This window comes from Theobroma cacao, chromosome 9 (genome assembly GCF_000208745.1).
Source record: "Theobroma cacao cultivar B97-61/B2 chromosome 9, Criollo_cocoa_genome_V2, whole genome shotgun sequence".
Classification (NCBI taxonomy): Eukaryota; Viridiplantae; Streptophyta; class Magnoliopsida; order Malvales; family Malvaceae; genus Theobroma; species Theobroma cacao.
The window spans coordinates 36515410-36530318 of NC_030858.1; the positions used below are offsets into that span (position 1 = coordinate 36515410).

Genomic DNA, 14909 nt, shown 5'->3' on the forward strand with positions numbered 1-14909 from the left:
ATATAAATTGTGTCATTAATTTCATATGTACATAATAAAATAATATATTATCTATATACATATATTTAATTTATATATCAGTATTATTGTAACTTATAATAGACTTTATTTATATGATTATACTGAATAATTTTATTATTTATCGTCTTAATTTTTATAACATATTATTTACAATTAGTTATTAATTATACAAACTTTGATATAAAAACATTATAACATATAAGCTATATCATTAATTTCATATATATAATAAAGTAATATATTATATATTTATATATATTTAATTTATACATAATTTGTATATATATTTTATAATTATGGATGAAGTTTATAAGTGTTAATATTCTAATTTGCAAAAAAAGTGATAAAATTTTGATCTATTGGTCCAAAACCAAATCGACCAAACTAATTCTATATTTGGTCGATTTGATTATTTTTTTATATTTGGTTGATTTTGATCAATTTTTTAAAAATATTTTGTCCATTTGATTTTTAAGTATGGTGGATCAAACTACTCAATTCACTTATTTACTCACCCCTAAATTTATCAAGTTCAGATGATTTGATCACAATGTACTCATGCTAGAGGCAAATGGAAAACAAAAAAAATTGAAAGTGTAGTCTTGAGAATTTACTTACAATAAAGCCGAATTATGACAAAATGTGAGTTTAAATTTTTTATTTTGGTATTGTTAAGTTAATTTGACAACAAACTTATTGAAATTTAAACTAAAATCGATTGTTATAATTTTTCACATATCATAGTATCTATTAACGAATTTTATTATAAAATATTTCGTTGATAATTTTCTAATGAAATATTCTCATTTTCATAAAAATCATTTATAATTGTTTTCCCAACTAAACTTCTAATGAAATATATTATAAAAAATTAATTAATAAAAAATATTATTGACCGAATTTTGAATTTTTACGACAAAATATTTTTTTGAAAAAGTCATACTTTTTATTATTGTAAACTATTTTGAATATAAAATATGTTGTTCACGATTTAAACAAGTAAGAATTTAATTTAATGATTGTTATAAAAACTAATTAAGTTTAAAATTAAACTATTTTTACGTGTTGAAACAATTAAAATAGGATCAGAAAGTTGCCCATAATGATAACTTAAAGTAATTAAAAGCTGTACTAACATATTTGGTCTCAAAGACTGTGCTAACATTCCCGTTCCCTCTGCCATCAAAACACGCAGGATTCGCTCGATAAAACTAATCTGGCAGACGATCACTGTAGATCAGAGCGCCGATATCCTGCTGACCAAATCCAATAAATTTCAACCAATCAAAAAGCAAAAAATGTTTGACCTAAAATGTTTTCTCTTTTTCCCACTCCTTGTCGGCGACAGTCATGAAGAATAAAGTATTTTAACAGATCATAAAGCTAATTAAAATACCCCATCTGAATTTTGCAAGTTACTTAAGGTTGAAGATGAGGCTGATGACCCCTAACAACTATAATCTAAAGCCTATCCTTCAACTTGTGGGATGGTATGTAAGTTGAATTTTTTCCTTAATGTGGGTTTCCACTAAAGCATAAGCTCCAGTTTCTCTTTTTAATAGCATGTATTAGAACATTAAGGATATGGATTAAAAATTTAAGAATTAATTTGTAAATTGTAAGCTTGAGTTTGATTAATTTAAGACAAGTAATTAATCAAGTTATGCACCATCAATGTATGGTACTTATATATTATCATTTACAATAAATATTTTTAAAATTATGAATATTTACTTTTTAAGGTTTTTAATTTTTAAATTTATTTATTAATGAGATGATAATATTTAATTTATTAATAATGTATATGACAAATTTATATAAGAATAATATGTCAAAATAAATTAATTTTTTTAAAAAATACTAGATAACTTATATAGAACTAATGACTTGGATCTTGAATTGCCAAAAAAGCCTTCATTAAATCTCTACCATATGTGTTGAAAAAAGCTTTGTTAATTCGGCTCAAAGCTGAGCCAGGATTATATGTACTATCTAAACTTGTCTTCAACCCATTTTTTTTTTTTAAGGATATTGTCTTTCAACTTTTAAATGACTCCATTAAACACACGTGGGCCCCCAAACTGACCTTCCACGTGGCTCCAAAATTCCACATGTAATCTCCTGCCCTTACATAAACCACCCGAACAGCTGCTCTCAAACCCCACCGTACCAAAGCCCTCACTCAAACAAAGAGAGAGAGAGAAAGCATTTCACATTTGCCAAAAACAACTTTCTTGTTTCTTCTCTCTTCTTTCCCTCCCGACTTTCTCAACAATGCCAACCGCACCCCAGCAACCGAACAGAGCCAGAGCCTTATGGCGGACCTGCCTGGCCTCCGCCTCCCGCACCGCCTTAGCCTGCATCATAGTTGGCATCGCCACGTTGTATGGACCAGCTTCGCTCCAACGCCAAGTAGAATTCCCAGCATTTTCCTACGTGACCGTCATCCTCATTATGACAGACGCCACGTTGGGTGACACGTTGCATGGCTGCTGGCTGGCTCTCTATGCATCCGTCCAGAGCCTGGGGCCTGCCATGTTGAGCCTGTGGCTGATAGGACCAGCCAAGCTTACTGATGGAACCACGGCGCTTGCGGTAGCTTTAGGAGGGATGGTGGTGGTGTTGCCCGAATCGACTCACTTGGTAGCAAAGCGAATAGCGTTGGGCCAAATCGTTATAGTTTATGTTATCGGCTTCATTAATGGTGGGCAAACCGAGCCTATCATGCATCCGGTGCACGTGGCGGCTAGCACTGCTGCTGGGGTCTTGGCTTGCGTTTTGGCCTTATTGCTACCCTACCCAAGATTGGCTTGTTGCGAGGTTAGTCAAAATCATAGTATCATCTCTCTCTCTCTCTCTCTCTCTCTCTTCTCTCTCTCTACACCTAAGAAAAGACAACAACTTCAACATATATAAGCTTGGAAGATTGCAGAATATAGAAAGAACTTAGTACTTACTAGTAGTTTTTAGTTTTGAGTAACCTTTGATTAGTGCTTTTTTGGCAGTATGGCGTATCTTAGAAAAGACGAACAAAAACTGTATACTAATTTGGTCTTTGTTTTTAAATTAAATTAGATATGTAATTAATATAAACTCTTCTTTAACTCAGCTCCTTGGCACCTAAAACCACACGTACAAAGGGTTTTTGAGACTTGGGAAATTTCCTAAAAGTTTAGACTCTTTATCATAATTTTGGAAGATTGTAGAAGCAAAACATAAATGAGAGAATCTAGTAAAAGATTTAGAATCTATTTGGTCAATTTTTTTTTTTGCTTAAAAACTATTATGAAACTCTTATGAAAAATAATAACTTTTAAAATTAAGCTAAATCTGTTTAGTAAATTTACTTTTAAAAATTTTTTTTATAAATAAGTTGTTTGAGAAAATAATTTATACAAGTTATAATTTTGATTAAAATTATCATAAAGAGTATTTAATAAATAATTTTCTATTAATCACAAATTCTTTTGCTCATAATGGAAAAAAGTTAATTTTAGTTTTTTATTTATAAAAAGTATTTTTATATAACATAAAATTTATAATTAATAATAAATCATATAAAAATGAAAACAAATAATGTTGAAATTATTTTTAATAGATGAACGTATGTTTGAAACAAAAAGAAAAATTCTCTTAAAAATGAGACATGTTTTTAAAAAAAAGAGAAGAGAAAGCTCATCTCTAGAGCTTTTTCTAAAACTCATTTTTTTCAAAATTTTATTTTTTTAAAAAAAATTACTTATTTTTTAAAAAAAATTTCTAAATTCTTATTTGACTTGACTTTTTCTTTTTAAGAGGTGGATAAGTTAAAAAAAAGCAAAGAGAAACAAGCTTTTAGTACATTAATGCCGTGCCCAAAAGTAAAATCCATTACAAAATGTTGAAAATATTGAGTTTTTGGATTAAATGACGTCTGCCCACCATTTGTAAATCACAATATATTAAAAGTCAATAGTGGTTAGTACGTAGTAGTGGTATTTGTTTCCTGGACTTTTCTTTTCTTAGGGGAAAAAAAAACTAAACAAAAACATTTTTTTAATAAAAAAAAGCCTGAATAGTAGATTGATTTTGGGAGAATATCTTTTTCATGTTATAGGCGAAGAGAAACTGCAAGCTACTGGCGGAGAACGGTTCACAGAGGCTGAAGCTGTTCGTCAAGGCGCTATGCGCAGAAGACAACGCAGCGGCATCTGCTTCCATCTCTCAAGCGAAGATGTTGACCGCAGCCGGAACCAAACTTCTTCAACGTATTAAACGCTTCCAAGTAAGACCGGTCAACATAATTTTGACGCTAGGCTAATTAATTTCTCGTCTTTTTTGTTGACTGTTGAATACGTTTATTTCATTTAGTAACCGAAATCTTTTGTGTTGTGAACAGGGAAGCATGCAATGGGAGAAACTTCCGTTCAAGTTTTTGAGACCCTACTATATGAACTCAGGGGAGAAGTTGCAAGATATAGAGATAGCTTTAAGAGGAATGGAAATGGCTTTGGAAAGTACCCCATCATTTCCAGGGAGAATGTTTAATGGAGAACTCAAAGATGGGCTGCTTAAGTTGGAAGAGCACATTAGCTTAACGATAAAACAGGCAAAGAGTTTCTTACCTGGTGATTCCTTAACTATTCCGGAATCAAATGCCGAAGACATTACGAAGTTCCTCCAAACTCTTCAAACAATCCCACCAACCCACCAAGATTTGCACTTTTTTTTCTTCTTGTTTTGCATGAAACTCCTTCATAGTAAGTCGTTGCCAAATCCAACGACTAAGAATCCGGTTCAGAAAGATGGAGGATCGTCACCCATTTCATCGAAAGAAAACGGGTTCTCCTCCAAAGAGGTTTCGAGCAGCTGCGGCCTTAAGATCAAAAGGCTCATTCCAGCTTTCAAGTTCTCACTTTCTTTAGGATTCTCAGTTCTATTTGGGTTGATATACAGTAAGCCCAATGGATTCTGGTCAGGACTCTCAGTTGCTGTCAGCTTTGCCGCGGCAAGAGAGGCTACATTTAAAGTTGCAAACGTTAAAGCACAAGGAACAGTTTTGGGGACTGTCTATGGAGTTATAGGGTGCTTTCTTTTTGAAAGGTTCTTGGCTATTAGGTTCTTGTCTCTTCTTCCTTGGTTCCTCTTTTCAAGTTTTCTAAGGCAAAGCAAGATGTATGGTCAGGCTGGTGGGATTTCTGCTGTCATTGGTGCCGTTCTGATTTTGGGAAGGGAAAATTTTGGTCCCCCAAGTGACTTCGCCATAGCAAGAATCATGGAAACATTCATCTCATTATCTTGTTCAATTGTGGTAGAGCTTCTTTTCCAGCCCACAAGAGCTTCAACTTTGGCTAAAATTGAGCTCTCCAAAAGTTTGGAGACATTGCATGAATGTGTTGGCTCGGTGAGCCTCCAAGTCAGCGAAGCCAACCTTGTAGAGAACCAGAAGAAGCTAAAAATTCATGTAAATCAGCTAGGAAAATTCATTGGAGAAGCCGAGGTGGAGCCCAATTTCTGGTTTTTGCCTTTTCATAGTGCTTGCTACGGTAGGCTTTTGGGGTCTTTGTCAAAGATGGTGGATCTCCTGCTTTTTGGTGCTCATGCGATAGGATTCCTTGAACAAGAGTCACAGAAACTTGAAACTTCTTGGAAGGAAACTGTAAATAAACTAAACGGTGACCTTAATCTCTTCAAGGAGTCCGTTGGCTCTTTAGTACAATACCTTGCAAAGATATCCTCGATCAAATCACTCACCATACTTGACAAGGAGCTTGAAAAGAACAACATTTCTTATGATATCGAGATGGGAAAATCACCAAGCCCGAACTTTTTTAGGGTTTCTGGTTCAGATGAAGATGATGAGATGAACAAGATTTTGAGTTCATTTCTTCAACATTCCCAAGAAGTTGTCGATATCATCCATGGCATTGAAGGTGGGAAGGAGCTTAAGAGCCAGATGGTATTAAGTTTGAGTGCCCTGGGGTATTGCATGGAAAGTTTAATAAGAGAAACCCGACAGATTGAAGAGGGGATACGGGAACTTGTGCAGTGGGAAAATCCTTCAAGCCATGTTAACTTGCATGAAATCTCATGTAAAATACGTGCTTTATACAGTTATCTTGTTGTACCATGACAAGTAAATTTAATCCACAAAGAAAGATTTGATTTCTAAAGCGTCTTACAAAATGAATGATCATGGATGGGATAACACAGATCACTAGTAACTTGTAGAGTTATGGTAGGATATATTAACTTGGCAAACTCCAATGGCCCCATGGTGCATTACTAATTTCCATCATTATCATAATAGTTTATACAACTCAACCACAATTCAAGAAATATAAATTTTAATTTTAATCATAATTCGAAACTATACAAACTGATTTTTCACAAAATTAATTCCATCGATCACGAGATTTTATAACCGATAATTTCACTTTTAATTTTTTATCATTAGTAACAACAAAAATAGAAAGAAAGAAAAGAACCCTCAATGTCCTTGTCATGAAGTAAGAAAGGTGGATAGCACATGCATGCTAAAAAAGATAGGTGGTTTAATATTCAAAAAATTTTAAATATGGCTTGCCGAGGTTTAAAGTTTAGTTGACCTATGTTGATTCGCTTAACTTTTCTAGTATATATTCCACAAATTAGGTGTATGATCCTCGAGAGATATAGTGCGGAAAGTGATAAAAGGGGTCACATAGGAATTTTCTCAAAGGTTACTGCAAAAGCACTAAACTATAGATTAACATAGAATTACTAAAATAAATATACAACAGCTAATTTTAGCCGTACAGTAAGCAACTTTTAATTACTTTTGGAAGCTTTAAGGATCTCATTTGTCTCAGGGTGGTGGAAAATGATGTGGGTGAATCATGATACATTGAACAGTGAACATAATCCGAAACAGAAGCAAAGCATATTAGAGAGATTGGGGGGATAAAGCTAAGAAATTAAGCTTAAAATTTTTAAAAGAAGAGCAGCTTTATGGCTTCTGCCTTATTTGAATCTGTACTTGCTAGTAATAAAAATATTACAATATGTGAGGCTCCCGAAGCCTGTAAGTTAAGGCCCAGTGCGGACTGAGAATCTTGATCAAACCCAAAGCTACTTGGGGTTGGGTCTTCGTAAAAGCAAATCCAAAATTGAAGACCCAATAGGATGGGAATGGGCTCATGGCAGACACACTGAAAAAGATGCAAGCACTGTGGCTGCTGGGATTCGAGCCTAGGTCTCCACGGCCACAACGTGGAAATCTTATCACTAAACTACAGCCACAACGTGGAATTCTTACCACTAAACCACAGCCACTGATGGCCTGTGTCTTTGTCTAATTGCTGAAAGAAGCAACAGAGAGATCTGGCCGATAGTCGGCAGGCAGCCACCAAACGCCTGACAGGTGCGACCCAGATTCGGTGTTTGTCACAAGCTTGCTTTTTCAAGCTATCTCTATTAATTATTACAAAGAGCAATGTGGTATACCTATACCATATTCTAACTCAAGTGCACCATGGTCTTTTTACACGCAAAGTGCAAACTGCAAAGGTATTAAAGTATGGCCTTTGAAGAATTGATTATATCTTTTTGTTAAGCTACTAAGATTTCAAAGTTGGAGGATATAAAGAATTAAAATATTGGAATAACTCTTCTCAAAATCTAAAAAATAATATCAGTTGAAGGATTGAACTATTTTTTGGTCCTTGGCTATTTCCATCGGATCTCGAATATTCATGAGAACAAATTCTTGAAAATTACCCCAATGGCTGGACACTCAAATAGAGCTAGTCTAACACCGAGTATAATTTGTTCCTTTAATTTAGCATTACTATTGTGAGGGTCCATCAACATAGGGGAACACACTTAATCTAAAAAACATTAATGTTATCAATTAAAAATTATTGAGAAGTTTTGTTAAGATAATGATACAGAATGGGAATGGAAGAAATATTTCTTGAAGATGTTAATAGATAAGATATTGTTATTTTTGAAATATTTTAATTCAAATTTTAACATTTGATAGATTTTAATTTTATAAATATTCGATTAAAATTTTGAATTATTATTTAAATTTTAAAGTGGATATGTGGATTTTTTTATCAATTTACTTTGAAAAAAGAAAAGAAAATTATGGACTATTTGTTTTAAATGAAATTGAGGTGAAAGGGGAAACATTATCCAATCATTACACAAATTGTGCAAATTAAGGTAAACCAAGATTTTGAGTAATTAAAACCACATCTTCAAGTTAAGAAAAAGACCAATAACTAGCTGTAATTTTCTACCAATCAGTGGACCCCACGTTAACCTTCAGCTGACGTGGCAGCAACCAAATATGTAAGCTTACAAGAGACAAACTCACGTAAAAAAGAAGGCATCGTATTCTGTCTTCCTTCCTCACTGTCTCACCACTGGCCAACACAAAGCATATGCCCCATTATTACTACAACTAAAAAAATCCCTTAATTATCGCCCCTAAACACACTTAACTTCAGTCCCCTAAGCTTGGTAATTGCGCCCACCCCCCCCCCCCCCCCCCGGCCGAAACCAGAAGTCCCCACCTTTTATTAAAAATCCCGCGTTTGTGTAGGTAATTAAGATCGAAATATAAATAATTAAAATTTGATGAATTTTCGGACTATTTTTTTTTTGGTTTTTTTGTTTTAATTCTGTTTGGTGTGATCTGTATTTTTATTATTGTTCTCGAGGAGCTGTCATCAAAAGCTTCTCGCTTTTCGTAAATTTGAAGGCTCCCCAATTTACCATTCTTATTTAATCAATCATTTCTTTTTTGGAAATTAATTTGGTGGAACAAGTTTCGATTTTTAGAACCTTTTTTGAGGCTATAAATAAGGCTTTCTGATCCCAAGTTTTCTTGTGTGTAAGTAAGAGATCAAACTCGCTACGCGTTTTTATCTGATTGTTCTCTCGAATTCTCAATCAGGTCCTCTTGTTTCAGTCCCTGATCTGAAAATCAATTACCAAAATTTGATCTCTCAATCGCTGTCTCTCTGTCTCTCTGTCTGTTTTCTCAAACAGGCCCTCTTCTTTGGCAGGTTTTTGAGTTGAAAAGGCGAGATCTGAGCAATGGCGGCAAATTCATCAAATGGTGAACAACAGACAACCTCAAAGCCACCACCTTTGCCATCTCCATTGCGCTTTTCTAAGTTTTTTCAGGTTATTTTTATTGCTTGTTCTTTATTACTAAAATGTTGGTATCAATTTTTTTTTTCCTTTATCATGTTATGCAGCTTTCACTTTCTTTGCGCTAATTAAAAACAGTAAGTGATTGTGATGTTTTTCTGCATCTGGGTAGTTGCTTTTCTCTGTGAATTATAACGTGTTAAAAGGTTGCATTGAGCGTAGCCTTTGGTTATGGCTTAAGAAAAATGGTTTATTTAGAGTAATTTAAATTGGGGCAGACAATGTATGGTTGCCTGGTCCCGCAGCTCGTTAGATATAGCTCATAAAGTAGAGGAAATTTAATGCAGGGTATGTGAACAGTTGATGATAGTACTCGTAGCTTCATGGTCATGGATCTCTTTGCATATGCACTCGCAGTAAACCAAATTGATCTGTTTAATTGTGTGTTACCATTCTCATTTGGTACTGAATCTGTTTACTGTTTGCTAGTCTTGGAAATGTTCAAATAAAATAACGTGTGGGCAGGCCATGTTCGAATGATGACCTCTTGTTCCTTGATTTGTTGGCGTGTAATTTTCTGTCTTTTCAAAATAAATGCCAAGAGACAATCGAGAGCAATATAAATAATAATCAATTATTGGAAAGGAATTCATCCAGATTCATTCAAAATCATTCTTAAGATAATTTCCAGAGATGAATCCCAATATCGTTGTCCCTCCTGAACAGGTAGCTCCAGGATTGTAGATCCTTTATTATGGTTAAGTATTTAGCTTAGATTTGTGAATGCTGTCGGAGATCTTGTTTCTCTAATTGCTTTCTTGATCTTTATGCCCTTGACGGATCAAGAATTGCAATATTCCTCCTCTCTTTGCTGTCTTATATCTATATATTCTAGTGATTATCGAACTCTCCCTGCTTCTTAGATGAAGTTTTTGTTGATCAGCTTGATTACATTGTAATTCTTCATATACATTTGATTTATATCTTTAATATTATCTTTGATTGTTTATTGCAGTCCAACATGAGGATTTTGGTAACTGGTGGAGCTGGTTTTATTGGTTCTCACTTAGTGGACAAATTGATGGAAAATGAGAAAAATGAGGTTGGTAGATTTCTTATCACATCCAAGTTGTGTTTCCTTGTTTAGAAATGATTAGCAGAACTGATACTAGTATTATTATGTTCTACACTATTATATGTGTCTAATACCTTCATACTCAGGTGATTGTTGTTGATAACTACTTCACTGGATCAAAAGACAACCTTAGGAAGTGGATTGGCCATCCAAGATTTGAGCTTATTCGTCATGGTAAGTTCTTATCGTTTAGCCTGTTATTGTTTCAAGGTCTCTGGATACAAAAGCTTTTCTTTTTCTTGCCATAAAGGTCTAGTGGAGGTGTATTTACTATATTTCTTTTTCTTTTAATGTAGCATATATTTTTCTGTTCTGGTCTATCAGAATGAGTCAGGATATAAACCATCTTAGCTGTTATATGCTGTGTTTCAAAATGTCATTGCATTAACTTCAAATCATCTGAATAGATTTCAGTGTAAAGACTGTTCAGGTGATATTATTAGTAGATTAGGAAGAGCAATTTTGAGAAATTTGATGTTATTATTGTGAAATTCTGGCATTTATATGAAATTTGTGATTCATGATTTCAATTTACATCTATTGCAATGTACAGCAACACAAAATGCTTGAACTGGAAATGGGTAGTGAAAACAAAAGTTTCATATCAATAATGCAAATATGAGATTGTATTCTCTTACAAAATCATTTGTCATATTAATATATAAATATACTGTTTTGTTACATTGGTTGATATAATATATATTGCAGTTATTGAATCTGTGTCTCTTTTTCTCCTTTGTAGATGTTACTGAGCCATTGTTGATTGAAGTTGATCAGATTTACCATCTTGCATGCCCAGCTTCTCCAATTTTCTACAAATACAATCCTGTGAAGGTGGGTGTTGGTGTTTCTGTTAATATATTTTTGACTAGTTGCTTAATTTTTGCTTTCTATTTTTATAGACAATAAAGACAAATGTGATTGGCACACTGAACATGCTGGGACTTGCCAAGCGAGTGGGAGCAAGGTTAGGGAATGCAGTTCTTTATCAATTTATTTATGCCCCCCTCTCCACTGGCTTTACTGAATTGGAATATTGTGGAACAGGATCTTGCTCACATCAACTTCAGAGGTATATGGAGATCCTCTAATCCATCCACAACCTGAAACATACTGGGGTAATGTCAACCCAATTGGTAAGTTCCTCAATTGATGTTTGTATTATTTATGCATATGGCTTATTTTATTAGACAGTGTTGTAAAATTGGACCTGAAACATACTGCCAAGACTATGTGTTGTAAAATTGGACCTTGGGAGATGCAATTAACAGAGGAGTCAGCTTGGCAGAATGTATAAGGTTATGACAACATTACTCTGCACTGAATGCCTTCTTCTTGTTATAGGGGTTCGGAGCTGCTATGATGAAGGGAAGCGTGTGGCTGAGACCCTGATGTTTGATTACCATAGGCAGCATGGGATTGGTAAATATCTAGGTTTACCTAAATGAAGCTATCCAGCCACTATTATTAATTCTTAACATGGTTCTTTCATCCTTTACCACAGAGATACGAATTGCTAGGATCTTCAACACGTATGGGCCACGCATGAACATCGATGATGGACGTGTTGTCAGCAATTTCATAGCTCAAGCACTTCGGTAAATATTTTGTTTTAATGTGTTGGTTGTTAGCATACTGTCTGCTCCCTTTTTATTCTTAGGTTTGCTGTCGACCAGACTGCCATTCACTTATCAATTTCTGATTTAATCATAGAGCAACAAGACAGTTGTTTTACAAATTCTGTTACCTTTTCGTGCTTAAGCTTAAAACATTTTTCCCACTTGTTTGCCACTGAGCTAGTATTGTCTCTCATTTCACTTCTCTTTTGCACTTTGTAGTGGTGAACCACTGACAGTTCAAAAGCCTGGGACGCAAACTCGCAGTTTCTGTTATGTCTCTGACATGGTATGCTACAGAAGTACATGTTTGACTAGCTTTAATACTTCTGATATCTCTGTATGAAATAAATTAAGTATAACATTTGTAAAAATGTTTAGGTTGATGGCCTCATTCGTCTCATGGAGGGGGAGAACACTGGTCCAATCAATATTGGGAACCCAGGTTATCCGACAAACTTTTATGTGAATATATAGGAAATTTTTGTCTAGGCTTTACGATTAGCTCTTAGGCACTTGCTGATTCAGGACTTTTATATGCTTTTAGGTGAATTTACCATGCTTGAGCTTGCTGAGACAGTTAAGGAGGTGAGTTTCTTATTTTCACTATGATAGCTCAAAAGCTCAATATATTTTGGTCATTGTCAAGTTAGACATATCAACCTCTTTCGTATGTTGTTTTGAATATTGGACTGTGAGGGGTTCAAAGTTGTGATGACAGAGAGATAGAGAGATGGGATGCATGAAATAAATGGGGGGTAAAAATTACTTTTTTTTTTTTACTTTTGAAAGTTTTGAGCCTGACCGGGCTTCTGTTTCATGGTGCATCGCCGCAGCTTATTAATCCTGAGGTGGAGATAAAGACGGTGGAGAACACTCCAGATGATCCACGACAGAGAAAACCAGACATTGCAAAGGCAAAGGAATTGCTAGGCTGGGAGCCCAAAGTCAAGTTGCGGGATGGTCTCCTACTCATGGAGGAGGATTTCCGATTGAGGCTAGGAGTCTCCAAAAAGAAGTGAATGAATTATATATAAGGTGGAATTTTCAATGGCAGATTCAGCCCTTGTGGTGGGAATATTTCTCATTTATACTCTCCCCTTGCCTCATATTGTTCTTTTATCATATCATAGCAAAATAATCCATAACCATAGAATGTGAGGTGAGAATTTGTGAAACTTATTGAATTTCGGCAGTCCTTATAGTGAACATAGATGGTCTTGTTGCCGTTAATTTTGTTTGCTACAGCAATTAATAAAAGTTTGATGATTCTCTTTAGCGGACAAACTCTTTCCTTGCCTTATGTACCATGCCATGTTACCCCCTGCGAAGAAACAGGTCAGATACTTGTGGAATTGTGGCCAAACTGTTGATTATCATGAAATTTTCATATCCTATCTATAGCTCCAAGTGGGGTAAGCTCAAACCTTAATCTCATATTAATAGAAAGAGGGTGGAAATAAAGGAGAAACGTAATTGCCATTTGCCAAACTGGCATTAGAAAATGTAATTACCACCAACTAGGGTTACATATCCATACTTGATTTGGTCAAAGCTCTTGTAGATTGATATAGGAGGACACAGACCATATGATTTCCGTTAGAATGAGAAACCCTCTTACCTCCCGCGCCAGCTGGGGAAATGACGGGAGGACAGAACTTAAAACAAAAAGACAAAATGGGAGGTAGAGAACCAATTTCTTTTACTTTTTCTATTCGGAAAAACGCTTTACGTACGACAACTTTCTTGAACAACTCTAATCATTAGTTTTATCTGATAAAACTCGTTAAGTATTCCAGCTATCCGCAGAAAAACTTCCTCTTTAATGATATGCTAAATATAAGTAGCAATTCTTAGTGCTAGTTTTATTTCATAAGATTCTGGGTTTTATCTCTTATAAGCAAACGGATGTCCCACACTTTTACTCTTTAAGTGATATTCTACACAGTAATAATTCTTCCCTTCTTTTACTTTTCTGTTTTATTTGTTTTCTTCTTGTCGTGGGTTCCGACGTTGTGGGCAGGGAAGTAAGGGAAGCTTCAGCATGAAGAAAGTGAGAAATGGGGTCGTTAGTTGCTCCTGGATGTAGATATCAATTCTCTGAACATGAACTACATCTGCAGTTTCAATATGTTCGATAAATTAATCAAAATAAATGGAACTACTGCTATTAATAATTTCAGATTATATTCTGATTAGTTTTCTATATTTTTAATGTATCCGTCAAAGTATATCCACTTTGTAACAGGTTATTCTGCAAGTGCAGTCAACCGAGAATGAGAACAGGGGATGGACCATAAAATGGTACTGTACAAATGAACAAAATCTAGCAAATTAATCAAGATCTTGTAGGCAAGCCCGGAATGGTTCCCTGAGCAAAATCTCCGCCAAATATGGCAATCCAATCCAAGCACACAGACCATGCGCTTATAACAGCTTGCTGGGCTGGAAAAGCTCGCTCCGCATCCTTAAACCATGTTAACTCGATTGGAAAACAGTGGCACAAATTGTCATGTTTTGATTTTCAAGATGCTAAACCAAAATCATGGACACCAGATAAACAGACTAATTATAAATGTGTTTTAACATTATTCACGGCAAAACCATTAAATGATGACAAGAATCACAATTCAAAAACTAGAGTACCCACAACAGTTGTCTTCTGTTATTTTTATAGTTCATAGCAACCAAAAAAGGAAAAACACATCATTACAAGAAGTGCAACCACATAGGCTTTTGAAATCAGCTGATCACCTGCATACCAAAGAAAACAAAGAGAAATGTCATCCATTGGTAATTTTGGATGCATATCTGCTTATGACATTATTTACAACTTTCATTTCGAGAAAGGGGAGCCAGGGGAGATAAAATGTTCACAAAAATATTTGACCAGGATAAAAAAATCTCAAATATAGCAATTTTCAAGCGGAGAAACAGATTATCTTTCTAAGTCCCAACTGTCAATGCTGCTATAATCCTTGAAAAGTAACATTCTACCATAGATGGATTTCTTA

General features: G+C 34.7%; 2 protein-coding genes across 6 annotated transcripts; both read left to right on the forward strand.

Moving 5' to 3' along the window:
- On the forward strand, positions 2205 to 6145 carry LOC18590727. Its single transcript, XM_018127089.1, has 3 exons — positions 2205 to 2841; positions 4118 to 4285; positions 4400 to 6145. Exons 1-3 carry the CDS (start codon positions 2296 to 2298, stop codon positions 6131 to 6133), a joined length of 2448 nt encoding a protein of 815 aa, XP_017982578.1. The 5' UTR covers positions 2205 to 2295; the 3' UTR covers positions 6134 to 6145.
- LOC18590728 (UDP-glucuronic acid decarboxylase 6) lies at positions 8643 to 13176 on the forward strand. 5 transcript variants are annotated; one of them, XM_007016415.2, is made up of 13 exons: positions 8643 to 8881; positions 9057 to 9177; positions 10160 to 10246; positions 10366 to 10453; positions 11022 to 11113; positions 11182 to 11246; positions 11327 to 11415; positions 11624 to 11701; positions 11784 to 11877; positions 12118 to 12184; positions 12277 to 12340; positions 12443 to 12483; positions 12732 to 13176. In XM_007016415.2, the coding sequence occupies exons 2-13, from the start codon at positions 9088 to 9090 to the stop codon at positions 12915 to 12917; spliced, it is 1041 nt and encodes a 346-aa protein (XP_007016477.2). In that variant the 5' UTR covers positions 8643 to 8881; positions 9057 to 9087; the 3' UTR covers positions 12918 to 13176. The 5 variants fall into 5 exon arrangements, with proteins under 5 accessions (XP_007016477.2, XP_007016478.2, XP_007016479.2 ...); XM_007016416.2 differs by having other exon boundaries at positions 8688 to 8881; positions 9040 to 9177; XM_007016417.2 differs by having other exon boundaries at positions 8697 to 8944.

What these genes read in the sequence shown, in the direction of transcription:
- LOC18590727 (XM_018127089.1), top strand. Translation starts at nt 2,296, where the DNA reads ATGCCAACCGCACCCCAGCAACCGAACAGAGCCAGAGCCTTATGGCGG. An exon ending in CAAGATTGGCTTGTTGCGAG is followed by an intron (nt 2,842 to 4,117) that starts GTTAGTCAAAAT and finishes TTCATGTTATAG; the next exon opens with GCGAAGAGAAACTGCAAGCT. An exon ending in AACGTATTAAACGCTTCCAA is followed by an intron (nt 4,286 to 4,399) that starts GTAAGACCGGTC and finishes TGTTGTGAACAG; the next exon opens with GGAAGCATGCAATGGGAGAA.
- LOC18590728 (XM_007016415.2), top strand. Translation starts at nt 9,088, where the DNA reads ATGGCGGCAAATTCATCAAATGGTGAACAACAGACAACCTCAAAGCCA. An exon ending in TGGAAAATGAGAAAAATGAG is followed by an intron (nt 10,247 to 10,365) that starts GTTGGTAGATTT and finishes CTTCATACTCAG; the next exon opens with GTGATTGTTGTTGATAACTA. An exon ending in TTGCTGAGACAGTTAAGGAG is followed by an intron (nt 12,484 to 12,731) that starts GTGAGTTTCTTA and finishes GCATCGCCGCAG; the next exon opens with CTTATTAATCCTGAGGTGGA.